This window comes from Leucoraja erinacea, chromosome 10 (assembly GCF_028641065.1).
Source record: "Leucoraja erinacea ecotype New England chromosome 10, Leri_hhj_1, whole genome shotgun sequence".
Lineage (NCBI taxonomy): Eukaryota > Metazoa > Chordata > Chondrichthyes > Rajiformes > Rajidae > Leucoraja > Leucoraja erinaceus.
The window spans coordinates 32,320,780-32,341,456 of NC_073386.1; the positions used below are offsets into that span (position 1 = coordinate 32,320,780).

Genomic DNA, 20,677 nt, shown 5'->3' on the forward strand with positions numbered 1-20,677 from the left:
TTTGAAACACTGCAGTGGCACCATTTCCGCATTGTTTGCACCACTTCTCCATGAACCTAATGTTATTCCCCCTGTTTCACTGTCCACCAGGTCCCGTCCTGGATGGATGTTGCTGATCCAGCAACTGCACCTCTCATTCGGATCAGGTTGTGCAGAACACATGCTGCATATACTATACTCTCCACATTCTTGGGTTTCTGCTCCATTTTCTTGAGCAAGCATCTAAATCTGTTTGCCAAGATGCCAAAATAATTTTCTACAACCCTCCTGGCCCTTGACAGCCTGTAATTGAAGATCCTCTGTTCCCTAGTTAGATTCCTCTGTGGATATGGCTTCATAATCCAGGGCCGTAGTGCAAAGGCTTCGTCAGCAACCATCGCATATGGGATGTCCGGGCTGTCTTCTCCTGGCAGAGGTTCTGGATCAGGCAAGCCTGCTGTTCCACCTTCCATTTTCTTTCCAAGCCAGGTTTCTTTCCAAATCTGGCCATCACCAACACTTCCAGGTGTGCCCACCCGGTGGTTTACGAATTGCCACATGTTTGCCATCCAAAGCCCCACATGTATGAACAAAGTTCCACCTGTTTTCAAACCTCAGCGCCACTCTCTTCCACGCATCTGGTGTACTGGGGCATTCCATCACTTCAGCTGAATAAAATTTGATGATCGCCTCACAGATTTCTCGGACAATACCACAGATGGTGTTGGTGGCGACAAGAAAGTTGTAAGATAGACTTTTATAAGAATCGCCTGAGGCCAAGTAGCGCAGGGTGATTGCTATGCGCAACCCTGGTTCCAGTGCCTTTCTCATTACAGTGTCTGTCTTCTTCAGCAGAGGTCCCAAATTATTCTTCAGCTCATTAAAGAGCTCGGGTGAAATTCTGACAAAGTTTGTGAATGCACTTTTATCCTCTTCGCACAGCACATTAAGCAGCTGATCATATTGTCCAAATTGAGGTCTCCGTTGAAAGAGGGGCTTCACCCAGTGAGACTTCCTCTTAATTCTCTTTTTAATTAATCTCACCCTTCTGGCTTCACGCAAGCGTCCTCGATGCACATAGTGGGCTGCTGCATACAGCGCGTCAATGAAAAAAACCACCATCCTGTACTCGAAACTACTTAGTATAGGCATGTCTCCAACTGAGCCAATTCAACCAAGGGAGGATATTTATAGTGTGTGAAAAAAAAAAGTGACATCATTTGTGCCACGTGATGATTTAATTACACTTGAGAGTTACAATGTTCATTCAAGATTTAACGGGAAAGCTCGGGAGACGGACAAGTCACTCGCACAAATAACAGAAATGCCGATTACCGTGGGAACTCTTTGTCTACCCCCCCGTTATATCGTGTGATATCGTGCTAGACCACAACCATTTCACTCTGGTTACATCTTGCGTCAAGTCGCCCCGTGAGAAAGGCCTACTAATGTGGTTTGAAATTTAAAATATGGTTTGTTTAAAGTAAAAAGGCATTGCCTGCAAATAGTTGTTTGGGTGCACAAAAAAGCTGGAGAAACTCAGCGGGTGCAGCAGCATCTATGGTGCGAAGGAAATAGGCAACGTTTCGGGCCGAAACCCTTCTTCAGACTGAAGAAGGGTTTCGGCCCGAAACGTTGCCTATTTCCTTCGCTCCATAGATGCTGCTGCACCCGCTGAGTTTCTCCAGCTTTTTTGTGTACCTTCGATTCTCCAGCATCTGCAGTTCCTTCTTAAACACAGTTGTTTGGGTGCTTTGGCTTGAAGTTGAAAGGCACTACTTACTGCAAATGGTGGCTTGGGAGCTTTGGTTTAAAGTTGAAAGGCACTACTTACTACATATGGTGTCTTGGGAGCTTTGGCTTGATGTTGAAAGGCACTACTTACTGCAAATGGTGGCTTGGATGCTTTGGCTTGAAGTTGAAAGGCACAACTTATTGCACATGGTGGCTTGGATGCTTTGGTTTAAAGTTGAAAGGCACTACTTACTGCAAATGGTGGCTTGGATGCTTTGGCTTGAAGTTGAAAGGCACTACTTACTGCACATGGTGGCTTGGATGCTTTGGCTTGAAGTTGAAAGGCACTGCAAATGGTGGTTGGGTGCTTTGGCTTCAAGTTGAATTGCACTATTTACTGCAAATGGTGGCTTGGGAGCTTTGGCTTGAAGTTAAAAATAATCACCATTCTCTCTGCTGTTCTTTTGGGTGTTTTGGCTTGAAGTTGAAAGGCACTACTTACTGCAAATGGTGGCTTGGGTGCTTTGGTTTGAAGTTGAAAGGCACAAACTGCAAATGGTGGCATGTGATTTGGCTTGAAGTTGAAAGGCACTAATTACTGCAAATGGTGACGGGTGCTTTGGCTTGAAGTTGAAAGGCACTACTTACTGCAAATGGTGGCGGGTGCTTTGGCTTGAAGTTGAAAATCACTACTGCAAATGCACTTACTTCCTGTTTGCATTTGAATTTGGTGGCCTTCGACCCTGCTTGATGTGAATGAAACTGCACTTGAATTTGGAGGCCTTGCATCCTGCTTGAAGTGGTATGAAACTGCACTTGAATTCGATGGCCTTGCACCCTGCTCGTAATGGTAAGAAACTGCACTTGAATTTGGTGGCCTTGCACCCTGTTTGAAATGGTAGGAACATGGATTTAAATTTGGTGGCCTTGCACCCTGCTTGAAATGGTTGGAAACTGCACTTGAATTCGGTGGCCTTGCACCCTGCTCGTAATGGTAAGAAACTGCACTTGAATTTGGTGGCCTTGCACCCTGTTTGAAATGGTAGGAACGTGGATTTAAATATGGTGGCCTTGCACCCTGCTTGAAATGGAATTTCAAGGAATAGTCATGAGTCAACTGCCAGCCCACCAGCCGTGTGTTAGCTGCCAGCAGATCAGGCTTGAAGGACTGAGCTGCGACCCCAAGAACCCATACCAGCACTCCAGAAAGCCCCTCCCACTGGCCACCAATATTGTAATTGGTGGAGAGGTGGAATATTGTGTCGGGGGACCAGCCCTCCAGTGTGAACATGGGACCCAACGGGTCCCACTTAGTCTAGTATATTACTAAATCTCTGATCTTGACCGCTTTTGGCCCGCTGTGCTGCGATTTCCGAGAGAACGCCGCCACCTACGGCCATCATTTTTGGCCATCTCGCTTCGAGCCCCCCCTCCGCCATATGACGAGCGACTGCGGAGGATTTTTTCCGTCAATGAAAAATTAGAGAGATTTTAATGTTTTTACAAAATTCCCCATTCACTCTGCTGCCCCCGCTGGCGGCAGGGGGAGGGCCTATAAAGCCAGGAAGTGTCGTGCCTCACTCAGTCTCTGCCAGACCAAGGAAGCGAGAGGGTCAGGTCTTTCTGAGCTGCGAATAACTCTGAACGCACGTCTACTCCACGGTGAGTCCCCTCCATGCGGCTGTAAAGTGGCTGCAGCCCTTTTTTTAAAGTTTGTGTTCACAAAATGAATTTTGGTTGTCGGGTGTCTGCAGCCCAATTGTTTGCCCTGTCTTGGCTTTTAAAATCATTGCAACAGTTGGATGCCTGCCCAAGCATCCATACGGCCCACAATATCTATACTAGCCCTCTGGAAACTAGTACCTTCGGCCCGCAACACTCATACTGGTCCCATAGCTGGTCCACCGGTACCATTTCAGCATAACCATTCTCAATCATTTGAGGAAAGATATATATTTATCATGAAATGTCATTCTTGCAAAACGTATGTTTCATGCTCTGGATGCGCTGCTCTGCAATGCAACGGTAATGCGGCAAACTGCCGCTTTATTGTTTGAAAGTTAAGTCTAGACAATAGTGTCCATCTATCATCTTTGCCGAGTGATTTATAGTATCCAAAAACTTTACCTCTTCTCTGGGCATTTCCTGTTTCAATAGACAACAGGTGCAGGAGTAGGCCATTCGAGCCAGCACCATCATTCAATGTGATCATGTCTGATCATCCCCAATCAGTAACCCATTCCTGCCTTCTCCCCATATCCCCTGACTCCGCTATTTTTAAGAGCCCTATCTAGCTCTCTCTTGAAAGCAGTCAAGTTTCCTTGCTGGTTCTTTCACTGAAGTCGTGATTGTATTACTTAACCAGTAGCTCCTCCAAATTTACAATGGATATTCAATTGACAGCATCAGCAGGGCAGCCATTTTCATCCCTGCTGTCAATGCCTCTTCTCAGGGGACCATAGATGACCCAACCCAGGAGGGTCCTCACGGCGAATGGTCCATTCTCTTGGCTGTTGACCAGCTCCCACGGCTCCAATACCTTTGAAGGTATTGACTTGTTATATGCGAGTATGCTTGAATCAATTAATTTGCACAAGGATGTAGTGGAACCTGGATCATGTTTAGCACTGTCGTTATGGACTGACGGGCCTGTTCCTATGATAAAGTGAGTGGATTTGAAAGCTAAATGCACTTATAAATATATTGCATGCTTAGTTTCTAGAATTTTTGACACAAACAAATGCCAACCTACATTTGTTCCCTGCAACAATGTATACTTTTATTATGGAAATCAAATTCAGGCCAGCAATTTAATAGCTTTTATATTCTGCAAAATCTTAGTTACAGCATGCAGTGTATTGAAGCTACTTCATTTTTGTTCCATAATTTTATTTCAAATATAATTTACTTTAAAGCATATTTTATTGTTTATCAGAAATTATTTGTTCATTTTGCCACATCCTCCGTCAGTTTTTTGATTGAAAGATACAGTACGGAAATCCGCCCTTTGACCCACTAGGTCCATGCCAACCATTGATCACCTGTTCACACTAGTTCAATGTCATCCCACTTTTGCACCCACTCTCTACACACTAAGGGCAGTTTATTGATATGCCATTACATACATTTTCCAAAAAATTTGGTAAGGCAAGAAAATTTCTAGATAAATAGATTAATTTTCTTAATCTTAAGAAGAAAAATACTTTTACTTTCAAATGTGGTGGACACGAGATAGAACATCAGAATCTGGAACAAGACCAGGCCTCTTGCTATTAAATCTGTTCTACCATTAATTAACATCGTAACTATTCTTCTATCTAACCAAGTTTACTATTTATTTGGAAAACCTGAAGTTTCTGATTGGGAATGCCAATTTATTGTGCAAATTATTGCACTGAGCGTAACTTGTAAAATTTACACCAAATTAAGCGCCTGTCCCACATAGGCGACTTTTTAAGCGAGTGCAGGAGACTGCACTCGCCTCATGATCGCCACATAGTCTTCACATGTTCGCTGGTGGTCTCTGGTGAGTCTCCTTCATGGTCGTGAGGAGTTCCTGCATTCTGGGAACTAGTCGCGGCCTCAGTATGGTCACATGGAAATTTTTCTGCGACCATGGAGAAAATCAATTTTTTTGTAGTCATATGTGCAGTGGTAGTGGGATTGCCATGTCGTTGTAAGTAGTCGAGTTAGTCGTAGGTACTTTTAGTTAATCTCCTTTGCTGACCAGGTATTTTCATTGGCTCATTGGGGAAAAAGAAACATAAGCACGAGTTTTCAAAAGGAAGGAAAACCAACCGGTAAGCTATGTAGAGTTTAAGGATCTGGGCTGGCATGCGATGATGTTCAATTATGTAACAGTATTTCTTAATCTTTATTAGCTTCCTGGTTGCAATTCTTGGCAAACAGAAATTGTAGTGAGAGCGTGAGGAAGTTTGTTGTTACATAATCATCAGTTTGTAAATCAGAGGATATTTTTGGATGAGAGAAAAATGAGGTGTGAGGAAGCTAAGATCATCTTTATTGGTTTTGAGTGTCTTTGAACAGCCTCTGTCTTTGTTGCTTGAAATCTATATTGTGGTGAGGTGTTGTTATCATTTATTATGCACCACCTTGTCCTCTGAGATGGAAGTGTGTTATTGAGTGGCACAATGTGTCTGGTTAATGTGTCTGATTCTAGAATAGTTGGCAGTATATGCAGACTGTGAAATATTGAAGTAAGCCCTGCAGTATTTTAAATTAAAAATTAAAAACTCAGATATTATAGATCTAGATTTGGAGTAATTGTGATTGTTGGTAAATGTGCTTGGAAATGTAGTCACTTATCTTGACTATATGAGGTGAATTAATGGGATGGAAAGTTCAAGAAGGGATAAAAGATTAAGGCTAGGTGAAATAGCAACCAGTGTGGGAGGGGAGGTGAATACCGAATTAAAAGTGTTATAAATGAATGCGTAAAATATAAGAAATAAAGTGGATCAGCTTGAGGCTCAGTTAGAAATTGGTAAGAATGATGTTGTGGGAATTACAGAGACATGGCTGAAAGAGGATCAGAGCTGGTAACAAAGATAATGCTGCAGCGGTTATGGGAGATTTCAACATGCAGGTAGACTGGGAAAATCAGGTTGGTACTGGACCCCAAGAAAATGAGTTTGTGGAGTGCTTCCGAGATGGATTCTTAGAGCAGCTTGTACTGGAGTCTACCAGGGAGAAGGCAATTCTGGATTTAGTGTTGTGTAATGAACCGGATTTGATAAGGGAACTCAAGGTAAAGGAACCATTAGTAGGCAGTAACCATAATATGATGTTTAAATCTGCAATTTGAGAGGGAGAAGGTAAAATCGGAGGTGTCAGTATTGCAGTTGAACAAATGGGACTATGGAGGCATGAGGGAGGAGCTGGCCAAAGTTGACTGGAAAGGGACCCTCGCAGGGATGACGGTGGAACAGCAATGGCAGGTATTTCTTGGAATAATCCAGAAGATGCAGGATCTTTTCATTCCAAAGCGGAAGAAAGATTCTAAGGGGAGTAAGAGGGGACTGTGGCTGACAAGGGTAGTCAAAGATTGTATAAAAATAAAAGAGAAGACGTATAACATAGCAAAGATGAGCGGGAAGCCAGAGGATTTGGAAACTTTTAAAGATCAATAGAAGGTAACTAAAAAGGCAAATATGGGGAGAAAAGATGGAGTACGAAGGTAAGCTTGCAAATTAATATAAAGGAGGATAGTAAAAGCTTCTTTAGGTATGTCAAGAGGAAATAAAATCAAAATTGAATAATTAAATAAAAATTAATACTTTTTAAAATAAAAAATATTGTAATTTAGAATACAAAGGATTAAAGCAAATTAAGTTGAAATTAAAAGCATTTTGAGCTTGTGCAAAACATGCAATGATTAACAGCAAAAGTAATTAACCTCAGACATATGATGCACAGTAAAAGGAGATAAACCATTAATGGGACACTGGGAATATCTAGAATATGGCTGAAACAAGTAAAAATCACACAATGGTTACAAAATATTGATAATCAATGTTTATCATCCAGGATCCTAATAATGGAAAATTATTAACGCATTGTACATCAGAAATCAATTTGCACTAACATTGCTCACGGACTAATCTCAGATTAATGGTGCTGTAGTCAAGCTGTAACATTCTTTGTTAGTCAGTAATCAAACTATTAACAAATTTAAATTGAATTTATTAAATTAGCTTTCATTTGTGTGTTCATTATAGTGCATGAATGCCGACAGTATGAATTGGACCCCTTGCACATGAAGGATATTTAGTTTGACAAATCAGTTAACAAGATATTTACTTCATTTAAATATACGACACAGCTACGTTTTACAACTAGAAAGTAAAAATCTTCTCATGTTTTTAAACGACATGATTCAGGACTAATATGATCCCGTTTGCAATACTAAACACCATTTTCTTCCAAATGCTGAATAACATGCTTTTCATTTTCCGTTTCCAATACATCTGAGGATTTTTCATTGCAATTAGTCATGGCTAAGTTGTCACTTTATTCAACTATATCAACAAAACCAATCAGCAATAATAAAATAAAATCTTACATTTCATTACCAGGCAATCATTTTATATTTACTTAGATACCATAAAACAATTTGTGAATGAGTTCAAAGTTTATGGATCATCCCTGTAACATCTGCCACATTTAGCTAATTTATTGGACTTTGAATCGGGATACGTGGACGATGTTGAAGGTGTGCTTCCATTTATCAATAGAAACCTCTCTCACAAGTGTTGAAAACCTTTCATCAGTTAAGTGTTAAATGGCAAAAGGCAGTTAAAATATGTTAAAGTTGCAATGTTAAACATGATAATGTTAAACATGACTGTCAACTTCCTGAATCAGGACTTTTAAGGAGCTTCTTCAGTGGACAGGCTTTACTGCTGCTCATTACCATTCTTCTTTCTACCACACCTTTTTGCAACAGATACATGCAAGGCGATTCACTTTGCACAGAAAAACTGAATGAACACTATTTAAAAAAAATAGCGAAAGTGACTGCAAAGGGATCTCAGAGCCTGATGAACTAATCATTTAAAACAAATGAAGAGGTTAACTAAATTCTGAGATGTATGTCTGGGGACCTGAACTTAACAGTAATAATGGACTCAACAGTTGAGTATTACACTTTGTTCGGATTATACAAACGAGATTTACAGGGTAGTACCCTAACAGAGATCAAGTAAATGGGAATGAATGAACAAATTAGTAGCATATTTTCAGAAAATGAAGAAAGTTTTAAGACGGCCTAATAGAGAACTTTAAAAAATGTGAACATGTTCAGCAATTTAGAGTTTGTTTCTGTAGTTATGCATCTCGGTTTTAAATTCATTTACTTACAGAGGAGTCCAAAACCAAGAGACAAAAATACACAATCCCTACAGGATGTACAAAGGATTGCTTGTTAGGGAAAAAGCATATGGGAAATGAGATGGAAGAAGTGGTCCAAACATCTAAAAGGAGGGAGGAAATAGGAAGAGACACATGTGAAATGTAAACACCTGCATGGACGTCTTGGACAAACAGTTCATTCTAATGGTGTATATTCTAATAAATAAATCTGAATAAATATGCAAGTAAATAAATGTCTGAAGAAGGGTCTCGACCTGAAATGTTCTCCTGAGATGCCACCTGACCTGCATAGTTACTCCAGCACTGTCCTTTTAGCTTTATTACAAATGCAGTGAGATCTTTAGATAGACAAAATTGTCCTCAATAGATTCCCAGGAATAGATCACATTAAAAACAGAATGTTGAACAAAATGGAAGGAAAGGTACAAAATGTAGTAGGAAATGAGTTGTGTACTGACAAATAAAATAATGGAATTATCAGGAATAACCGTAATATTCAACAATAACTAACAACAACAATCAAAATTGATGCAGGAGTGAATCCTGCCTGACAAACCCAAGCGGAGTGTGCCAGAACAAAGTGCTGATGCCCTTCTGGTTCCTAAATTAGAGTTAGAAAACAGATACAATATCACAGCAGGTTCGAGATGATGGCAAAATCAGGAGGGAAAGCACAACAGAAAACACAAGATGAGTTAGACAAACTCTGCATGTGGGCCATATAATGGCAGATTGAATCTATTATGAAGGACGCAAAGCACTGGACATACAAAAAGCCTTCATGTGACTCAAATAGCCATGGGTGAAGTTAAAGACCATTGTAAATATTTTCAATGAATGAGGAGCAACAATCAATAAAGAGCAATCAGCAATGCAACAAATGTTGTTAAAGTATGTAGACAATACAGAACATAAGCCAGGCAGGCAAATGAAGACACGTGAAACTGCAGATACTGGAATTTTCATTTTTCTTTAACCACAGCTTCCTCTCTGTCAGAACTGCACCCGTTCTATTTTTTACACTTCAGCTGTCATCCAAGTCAGGAGAAATACAGAACTCACCTTGACTTTATCTTCCACCCCAAAAGCCCCCCACATTAAATGGATCCTCCTCTGGTAACTTCTACTACATCATTAAAAACACCTTGCACTACCCCTTTCAACATTTTGAAGAGATTGTGTGTGTGGTGCATATATAATCCAGTCACATCAAATGGCCAATACATCAGAAGATATTGCATGTCCTTTCACAAATGCTAACCTTCGACAGAGGCAGGGATCCATCAAATCCATACCATCTGCATTAAATGTAGTAGATGAAGAGGTGCATGTTCCTCTCCACCTTAGCTGGAAGGGCTACTGACCTCCATGGATGGAGGAGAGGGAGGAGGTGTAGGTTACAGTTACATGAGTTACATCCCTTGCAGTTGCAGGGAAAGTAACAGTAGGGAGTTGGGGTTGCCTTGGGTGGGAAGGGATGAATGTGCAAAGGGAGTGGCTTCAATGGAAAGGGTTGGGAATGGGAAGATGTGACTAGTGATGTGATCACTTTGAAGGTTTCAAAAATATTGAAAAAGAATGAAGAAATATATCATACTATGGTGTGGCGGCACTGGGTGATGGGCCACGTAACCTTCGGCTCTTGAAGGGGTCATGTGTCCCGGTGACGAGATATAGGGGTCACGATTTGGTCACAGATGCCCCTGGGGGCGTATTTAAGGGTTAATCACGTGCACGGTGTTGGTGGGTGAGGAGAGTTAGTGCAGAATAAGAACCAGTATTTCGGACAAACTTCATGTCTGCCTTGTTCTTTAACGGACAACTCTGTTTCCATTACATTTGGTGACCCCGACATCCAGAATAGATATTCTGGAAGAAAAATGCGCCGCGCCAATACCCAACCCTTCGCCGATGATGACCAGGCCCAACTAAGCGCCGCCGCCCTGAAGCTGCCGACCTTTTGGGCCGCCCAGCCACAGGTAGGGTTCCAGCAGGCTGAATCCCAATTCTTCGTTTGTGGGGTAACAAACGATGAGACCCGCTACCATTATGTGGTCGGCGCGCTCGACCAAGAAACGGCTAGGTGAATCATCCCTTCCTACAGGATCCACCAGCGGCCAATAAATATGGCGGTCTGAAGGCGTTGCTGCTCCATACCTTCGGCCTCAGTCAGATGGAGCGAGCGGCCCGCATTTACAACATGGGCGGGCTCGGCGACCGTATACCATCGGCCCTAATAAATGAGATGCTCTCATGGATGGCCACCACCACTGCATGCTTTTTGAATATGCCGACCTGCAACAGCTTCGAGACGACATCCGCCTACTACTCGCAGGGGTAAGTTTTGGGAATCCTCGGGCTCTAGCGGAGCGTGCTGACGAGCTGTGGCTGTCCAGACGGCAGGTAGTGGGACAGTTGGACCGGGTGTCCATAGTGCCCTGGAAGATGCAGAGGCATAGAGCCACGCAACCAGGGGCTCCATGGAGCATCTGGAGCCTGCCCTTAAAGCGGAAGTCCTTAAAGGGGATGTCCTTAAAGGGGAGGTCCTTAAAGGGGAGTGGTGCTTTTACCACCAGCGAAAGGGCTCGGCTGCCCACAAATGCCACTCACCCTGTGCGAAACGGTGGGGCTGGCCGCCAGTATTCATCGCAGCAGTCGGCAAAGTTCATCGCCTTTACGCCTGGGACCGGTGTTCGGGCCAAAGATTTTTGGTTGATACGGGGGCCGAGTTCAGCATGGTGCTTCCGTCCGGGATGGACACGTGTGCCGGTAAGCGGGGGCTCTTATTGACTGCAGCGAATGGCAGCCTCATAAGGACGTATGGGGTCCGTACTATACCTTATATATTTGGTGCCTTACATTTTTCTTGGCCATTTACAGTGGCAGACGTGACCCAGCCATTGTTGGGTGCAGATTTTCTCCGGGCGCAATCTCTGCTGGTGGACGTGAGGGGAGAGCGCCTTGTCCACGCTTCTATGCTCGAGGCAATCTCCTTGCACAACCCGGTGGAGGCGGTGGACAATATCTACGCAAAAATTTTGGTAGAGTACCCGGCTATCCTGACCCCTCAGTTCAACTTGATCAACCTGACGCATGGGGTCCAACATCACATTCTGACTTCGGGACCATCACCCCCAACAAACTCCAACTTGCGAAGGCGGGGTTCCAAAAGGTGGAAGCAATGGGAATTGTCCGGCAATCAAACAGGCCATGGCCCTCCCCTTTGCACATGGTGCCCAAGGTCTCCAGCAGCTGGAGGCCTTGTGGTGACTACTGCCGCCTGAATGACGCTACGATTGCAGACCGATACCCCATCCCACACAATCAGGACTTCTCTGCCCATCTAGCTAAAGCTAAATTCTTCTCCAAAATCGACCTGGTCATGGGGGTACAATCAGATCCACGTGCGACCGGAGGATGTGCCCAAAACGGCTATCATACAATTTACAATATTTTATTCCATGTCGTTTGAACCTCAGTGAGGCTCAAACGAAACTCAGTTTCCACAATCATACAAACAAAGACAATTCCTACAAGACATACAAACAATTCAATTTACACAAACATCCATCACAGTGAATCTCCTCCTCACTTGTGTTGCGTTGCGGGAGCTCCGAAAAGCGGTCTCCCACCCGGACCCGCGAGCTCCCAATGTCCCAGTCCACTGAACCTGCGGCTGCAGCTGGAGCCTCCGAGCTCCGGAGTCGGGCCGCAGCAGCGAGCCACCACCGCTCCCTATGCTCCGAGGCCGGCCAGCCCCATGATGGCAAGTGGTCCGCAGCTCCGCGACTGGAGCCCCCATGTCGTTCCAGTTGGAGGCCGCTCCACAGTGCTAGGCCCCAACGACAATGGAGACCCGACAAGAAAAAGGTCGGGTCTCCCGTGCAGGGAAGAGATCTTAAAAAGTTTCCCCCTCCCTCCACATGTACACAGTTAAAAACAGCATTTAAAAAAAACACGAACAACTACATTTAACTAGACAAAAAATAAAAAAAAGACAGACAGGTTGTAGGGGCCGCTGCAATGTAAGTCGCGCTGCCGCACTCCACTACATGATTAATCAATAGCCTTCGGGCTTTTCGAATTTGTGTGTACGCCCTTTGGCCTTAAGAACGCCGCAAAGGCTTTCCAACGCCTGATGGACACTATGTGACGGGGGCTGGATTTTGTCTTCATTTATCTGGATGACATCCTGGTGGCGAGTCATCCGCGACCGGAACATTGCGCCCACCTCCGGTTGTTGTGCCAGCACCTGAACATGTTCGGGTTGGTATTAAACCTGGATAAGTGCCAGTTCAGCCTTCGGGCCATCAACTTCTTTGGCCATCATGTGACGCGGCACGGTGCGGTGCCTCTACTAGACAGCGTGGATGCCATTCGTCGGTTTTCCTCGGCCATCCAGTGCGGGGCTTGCAGGAATTCGTCGGAATGATACAGTTCTACCACCGATTTGTGCTGGCGGCGGCGAGAATACTGCGGCCGCTATTTCAACTGTTGTCAGGCAAGCGGCGGGACGTGCAGTGGACCGACGTTTGCCGTAGCGGCCTATGAGGGGACTCGGGCAACGATGCTGGTACATCTGTGGGTCGACAGCACTAACTGTGGATGCCTCGGACTCTGCGGTTGATGGTGTATTGAAATAGTTTGTAGACGGTCACTGGCGGCCTCTTGCTTATTTCTGTCGCCAACTCAACCCGGCGGAGCATAAATACAGCACGTTCGACCGGGAACTGCCAGCTTTCTACCTGGCGGTGAGGCATTTCCATTATTTCTTCGAGGGCCAGAACTTCGTTGCGTTTACTGACCATAATCCCCTCACTTTCGCCTTTGCCAAGGTGGCTGACCATTGGTCCACTTGGGGTTCCACTGGCATCACCATCCTGTGTGACGTCTCCACGGGGCAGCTGTGTCCTATTGTTCCGGCGGCCTGGCGTCGTCGGATTTTCAACGCCATTCATGGTTTGGCCCATCCGGGCGACGGTGGCATTGGTTGCTGCAAGATTTGTATGGCACGGATTGCGGAAGGTCAGGCATTGAGCCCGGACATCGAATGCTGGTACAGCGGCACGTCCGACGCCCCCAGTTCACTTTGCTGTGGATGACATTTCACCATGTCCACGGGATATCGTGGGGCCGCAGATTTCACACTTCCTTACGGGTGGACGGTTTCACCCTGGCGGCCATCTTGCTTATTTCTGTCGCCAGTCATCAACCCGGCGGAGCCTATAAATACAGCACGTTCGACCGGGAACTGCCGCTGTATATCTGGCAGTGAGGGTTGCCCGTTATTTCTTCGAGGGCTGGAACTTCGTTGCCGTTTACTGTCCATAATTCCCCATCACCTGCCTTTTGGGCAAGGTGGCTGACCATTGGCTCCACTGTGGGTTCCACCACTGGCCTATCACCCCCAGTCGAATGGGTTGGTGGAATGTTTCCACCGCCGGCTTAAGGACGCCGTGAAGGCTCCAGGTCCCGGTTGGATGGACGAGTTGCCGTGGGTCCTGCTGGGGATTTGCAACACCCCTAAGGAGGACTTGCAGGCTTCATCAGCCGAGTTGGTTTATGGCGTTCCACTGACCATGCCCGGGGAGTTTATCCCAACCGCTGGTGCCCCCAGGAGTCACCGTCATCCATAGAAACATAGAAATTAGGTGCAGGAGTAGGCCATTCGACCCTTCGAGCCTGCACCGCCATTCAATATGATCATGGCTGATCATCCAACTCAGTATCCCGTACCTGCCTTCTCTCCATACCCCCTGATCCCCTTAGCCACAAGGGCCACATCTAACTCCCTCTTAAATATAGCCAATGAACTGGCCTCAACTACCCTCTGTGGCAGAGAGTTCCAGAGATTCACCACTCTCTGTGTGAAAAAAGTTCTTCTCATTTCGGTTTTAAAGGATTTCCCCCTTATCCTTAAGTACCCTTATCCTTATCCATGTTGGTTCGACTGCGGGAGAGGGTCGGTGCCCTGTCTCCTGTCCCAACATGGTGTCGCTCCATCTCACATGCGGTCTTGCGAACTGTCAGTATGTCTTCCTCCGCCGCAACGGCCATGGGTCACCCTTACAAACGTCCTTTTCGGATGCTACAGCCCGGGCCCACGACTTTTGAATTGGGCATGGAGGGTCTGGGGGAGACCGTGTCGGTGGCTCGTTTGAAGCCGGCCCATTTGGAACTGAGCAAGCCAGTCCAGGTCCCATCTAGTTCTTCCTTACCAGAAAATAAACCTTTGCGTGGGGACGTACGTACGAGGTCCGACGTGTTCCGCTGCCCATCCGTTTTTGTGCCTCCGGTTCTGAGGGGGGTATTGTTGGGGCACTGTGTGATGGGCCACGCACTGTACATAACCATCGGTTCCTGGGGGGGGGACACGTGTCCCGGTGACGAGATATGGGTGTCATGGGTGCCATGGGGGAGTATTTAAGAGTTAATCACGCGCGCACAGTGTAGATGAGTGAGGCGAGTTAGTGTAGAATAAAGAACCAGTATTTCGGACAAACTTCGTGTCTGCCTCATTCTTTAACGGACAACTCCGCTTCCGCTACACTGATCGTGTACAATAATTGAATTATACATTAGTTCTGGGCAGTGGGGAAAATAGAAACCTACAACCTTAGGAGCTATAGCAGAAGACAGCATGTCTCCATGCGGCTATTACTAGTCTTTCCCTAATCTCGACAACCCACTCTCCTCTCCTCTTCCCATTTCCATCAACTTCACCCAGATTCTACACACCAACAAATTGCAGTGGCCGATTAAACCGCAAGTCGTGGAGACGTGGGAGGAAAGCGACAGAGAGAACGTGCAAACTCCACATCTGAAACTGTTCGCTACTGAAATAGTGGGGGCTTTTTGGTCCCTGGGCAGCGACCTCTCCGAGCCGAAGCTTCACATTCAGAACAGGGAGGTTGCTGGCATTCCGTCACTGCTGAAATTGCGTTTTTTTCCCCCCTGAGCAGCGACCTCACCGAAGCTTCACGTCGAAGAAGGGTCTCGGCCCGAAACGTCACCCATTCCTTCTCTCTACGGAGAAGTTGCCGGTCCCGCTGAGTTACTCCGGCATTTTGTGTTTACCTTCTTCCCAGAGCTACTGTCGTTGCTTCTCCGGCATTTTGTGTTTACCTTCTCTCTGGAGATGGAGAAGGAGCCACTGAGTTACTCCGGCATTTAGTGTCATCTTCTCTCCAGTGATGGGGACGGGGACGGAGACGCTGAGTTACTCCGGCATTTAGTGTTGTCTTCTCTCTGGAGATGGGGATGGAGATGGGATGGGGATGGGGATGGAGATGGATGGGGATGGAGATGGAGATGGGGATGGAGATGGGGATGGGGAAGGTGCCGCTGAGTTTACTCCCCGGCATTTAGTGTCGTCTACTCTCTGGAGATGGAGATGAGGATGGGGATGGAGATGGGGATGGGGATGGAGATGGGGATGGAGATGGAGATGGGGATGGGGATGGAGATGGGGATGGGGATGAGATGGATGGGATGGAGATGGAGATGGAGATGAGGATGGGGATGGGGATGGGGATGGGGATGGGGATGGGATGGGGATGGAGGATGGGGATGGGGATGGGGATGGGATGGAGATGGGGATGGGGATGGGATGGAGATGGGGATGGGGGATGGGATGGGGATGGGGATGGGGATGGGGATGGATGGGGATGGGATGGAGATGGGGATGGGGATGGGGATGGGGATGGGGATGGAGATGGAGATGGTGCCGCTGAGTTACTCCGGCATTTAGTGTTGTCTTCTCTCTGGAGATGGAGATGGAGATGGATGGGGATGGGGATGGGGATGGAGATGGTGCCGCTGAGAGTTGGGCATTAGTGTTGTCTTCTCTCTGGAGATGGAGATGGGGATGGGGATGGGGATGGGGATGGGGATGGGATGGGGCCGCTGAGTTACTCCGGCATTTAGGTTGTCTTCTCTCTGGATGGGGATGGAGATGGAGATGGAGATGGGAGATGGAGATGGGGATGGGGATGGGGATGGGGATGGGGATGGGGATGGGGATGGGGATGGGGATGGGGATGGGGATGGGGATGGGGCCGCTGATGGGTGTCGTCTTCTCTCTCTGGATGGATGGATGAGATGGATGATGGAGATGGGGATGGGATGGGGATGGGGATGGGGATGGGGATGGGGATGGGGATGGGGATGGGATGGGATGGGGATGGGGATGGGGATGGGGATGGAGATGGGGATGGGGATGGGGATGGAGATGGGGATGGGATGGGGATGATGGGGATGGGGATGGGGGAGATGGGATGGGGATGGGGATGAGGATGGAGGGATGGGATGGGGATGGGGATGGGGATGGGGATGGAGATGGGGATGGAGATGGGGATGGGGATGGGGATGGGGCCGCTGAGTTACTCCGGCATCTTGTATTCAGACAGACCGACAGTTCCTCTATAATCTTTGGTTGTCAGGTTGCCGACGTCGCGCACTTTGCGCGTCACGGGGTCGCCGACCGGCCGCTTTGGCTGCCACCTCCTCCCAAAGATCCTATAGCTGTCGGATCTTTGCTCCCTCCCTCCGCTGCCGCGTTGGTGCCGCCAGTGCGGGTGCAGCGAGGAGCGGCGCCGAGGGCAATGAGCTGCTACCTGCGCCGGCTACTGCGTGCTTGTTGACCGACCGGCCGCCTCACTTCTTCCCTCACACCCCCCCCCTGCCTCTTGGGTTATATGTTGGGCCAGGAACCGCTGCAAACTGGAGAGCAAGCACGGGCAGCTGGATGTGCAGTATAAAGCGGCGACCCCGCAGAAGAAGATGAAGAAGCGAAAGGAGCTTAACGCGCTCATTGGTCTCACCGCCGACGGCAAGAAAAAGAAGCCAAAGAAGAGCTCCGGGCACCAGTTACTGCTGAGGACCGAGCCCACGGCCTCCGATTCGGAATCCACCTCTGATTTCGATGAGTTCACCGAACCGGCCACCGGATCCATGTTCGCAAAGTAAGAAAGAGCGCAGGATGAGGCCTTGTAACTCGAACCAGCGTTATGTAACTCGGTAACATGTAGACCAAAGAGATGTAGACGAAGCAATTAAAATGCAATTTAAAATGAGGTTAAAATTTCACAAAAAATGTTGATTGAAATGCCAACAGTGTCCCAATTGTTTGACTTCGACAGATTGTGTTGACAAAACGGTACCATAAGAACAATGTTTACCTTACCGTCTAAAGTAGTTCCTCAGTACCCTTCCCCATAGTTTTTTAGGATATATTCTGTTCAACATCTGGCCTATCGTTCTTCCATTGCAGACCTGCACAGTGTTTCAATTCCGAAATGCCTATTTCAGAGTGTAGTCATGACCCTTTTAAATCAACAATATTGTGTGCAGTTTTGGTCTCCAAATTTGTGGAAGGACATTTTGCTATTGAGTGCAGCATAGGCTCACAAGGTTAATTCCTGGGATGGCAGGATTGTCATATGTTGATAGAATAGAGCGGCTGGGCTTGCATACTCTGGAATTTAGAAGGGTCAGAGGGAATCTTATTGAAACTTATAAGATTATTAAGGGTTTGAACACGCTAGAGACAGAAAACATGTTCCCGATGTTGGGGAAAGGGGGAAATCCAGAACCGTTTAAGAATGGTGATGAGGAAAAACTTTTTCACACAGAGAGTTGTGAATCTATGGCATTCTCTGCCTCAGAAGGCAGTGGAGGCCAATTCTCTTGCTTTCAACAGAGAATTAGATGGAACTTAGATAGCAGAGTCAGGGGATATGAGGAGAGGGCAGGAAAGGGGCACTGATCATGGATGATCTATTTCCCCCCTCTCTGCCGCCTCTCTCTCCACCTGTTATATTATGCATTCCTTAAGCGTCGATATATGTAGGGCAATTTTAACTGCAATAAAGTTCTTGATCATAGAACTAAACTTAAAAACGTTAGATGTGTATTTTTTAAGTTTATCTTTTTATTTCCAACAGCAATGAAATTATTTACTTTTTTAGCCAATGCTCAAGTTTATTCTGATTATATAAATTAACTAATTTCAAACATGTCATTTATTTAGAGCTTCAAGTGACCCATTTCCATTTCAACCTTTTTTTACAGGGGAGGCTATGTGAAATGCTGCAAGATTTGTTATCCGCTGTGTGCATTTGTTATGCTAGCTGCTTGTGTAGTAGCTTGTGTTGGGTTGGTCTGGATGCAGGTTGCTCTCAAGGAAGATCTGGATGCACTGAAAGAAAAGTTCAGAACATGTAAGTATAAACAGACTATGTATGCACAATCAATCATGAAGAAGAAGCATTTTTTAAATGTTGGGATATCCTGCACAGGAATTTTTATACCTTTTTTAATTTGTGAAGTGTAAAATGATTTGTGTTGTAAAGAATAGGGATTCCCTGAAGCCAGCATGCACAAATAAGCATTAAACTGTGTTGAATCAACAAAGGACATCAACGTTTTTGTACGGTATGTTCCCAATGCAATGTTGGCTGGTTTTTCTTTAGGTTAGTTCATTCATTTGTGGAAATAATTCTAATATTTGAAGTCATTAATTGGAATTTCATCGCGGACAGTGCGGGGTGCAGATTTTATTTAGTCTTTACTATATATGAGCATCACTGGTCAGTCTTTATTGCTTATTTCTAATTATCCATGTGAAGATGGTGCTGAACTATATTATTGAACTTTTTTTGGTCTTTCTCATGATGGTACTCTCATCATATTGCTTGATTGGGAGTTCTAGTATTTAGGCCATGAGATGAGGATTTTCATGTTGTTCAGGGTAACATGGAAGGGAAAATGTAGAAACAAGTAACTGAAGATGCTTGTAGGAATGTTTGAGATGGGAGAAGGGGTTCTCACTGGGAGGTGGAGGACTCCTTAACAGAGAAAAAGATCCGGAAATGAAGGCAATGGAAGAAGAGCTCAACCTAATGGCGGGCTTGGTACTCATTGAGGTTGGGGTTTTATTTAGGAATGTTCGAGATGGATCCCAATGGAAACATCACCTATCTATGTTCCCCAGTGATGACCTGTTGAGTTACTAAAGCACTGGTTTTTTTTTTAACATGGGAGGGAATCTGTATAGGTCAATTATTTGAGGAAGTGGATAGAAGTTTTAACCTGTGTTTAATTTGTTATATACCTAATTTGGAAGAGGTTAGTGTTGATTTTGAGTGTAGAAAAAGGCCATATTCCATAGTACTACAATTGTCTAAAGAACAAATGCATTTAGTATCTCCTAATACTTGGCAATTCTACATTAATCACGTATACCCTAATCTGCAGGTCCAAAGTCTGTGTTTTGAAAGTTACAAGAAAAGTATCTAGCAGCGATTACTTTCAAGCCATAAATTGTGATTGGAGCCAGACATAATGTGGAAGAGCTAATATCTAAAATGCAGCCGTATTGTGTTCCACAGTAATTAGACTGTGGAAAATGGTGCCTGCTTCATATTGCTGTATTTTCAGCCAAAAACAATCTCCCTAGAGAGTGATATAGCACATGATCAATTCCTGAACTAACTGAAGTTGAATCCTATATAGGTACGAAGTTGTTGAATTCCAGGTAGTCCAAATGTTGTATTTCTTGAGTAGCTAACTCTGCTATGTGTTAATTTTAATCTATTTGAGTTGAAGTTACCTGTTTATTGTTCAAGTTTTGCATCATGATAAATGGGGCATTGGTCGACAAATTAGAGGGGGATAAGGAAATCCTGAGGGTGGTATGGATTTGGAATTCTGAATGAGGATAGTAGTAGAGGCCCCAAACTCTAGGTCAGATTGGTAATTCAGAGGCTTGAATATTCAAATTCAAATTCTGTCCATGGCAGCTAAATTTTGCAAATTCAGTTCATGACATAACCATGGAATTAAAAGCTCTAAAACGCATGCATTTCTCCTTCAGGGAAGTATATCTGCCACCATCATCCAGTTTTTAACCAATCACTCATTCCAAACCCACCACAATATGGTTTCGGCCCGAAACGTTGCCTTTTTCCTTCGCTCCATAGATGCTGCTGCTGCACCCGCTGAGTTTCTCCAGCTTTTTTGTGTACCTTCGATTTTCCAGCATCTGCAGTTCCTTCTTAAGCACAATATGGTT

At 45.5% G+C, this 20,677-nt stretch overlaps 1 protein-coding gene across 2 annotated transcripts in view; it reads left to right on the forward strand.

The window, feature by feature from the left end:
• The first annotated feature begins 17,103 nt into the window (after nucleotides 1-17,103).
• The window catches only part of efcab14 (EF-hand calcium binding domain 14), a 31,862-nt gene continuing 28,288 nt past the window's right edge, over nucleotides 17,104-20,677 (forward strand). The window contains exons 1-2 of one of the 2 annotated variants that reach the window (XM_055641888.1): nucleotides 17,104-17,567; nucleotides 18,676-18,824. In XM_055641888.1, the coding sequence (XP_055497863.1) occupies nucleotides 17,386-17,567; nucleotides 18,676-18,824 (331 nt within the window). In that variant the 5' untranslated portion in view covers nucleotides 17,104-17,385. The remainder of the gene's footprint in view (nucleotides 17,568-18,675; nucleotides 18,825-20,677) is intronic. The other variant, XM_055641887.1, reaches the window with a different exon arrangement.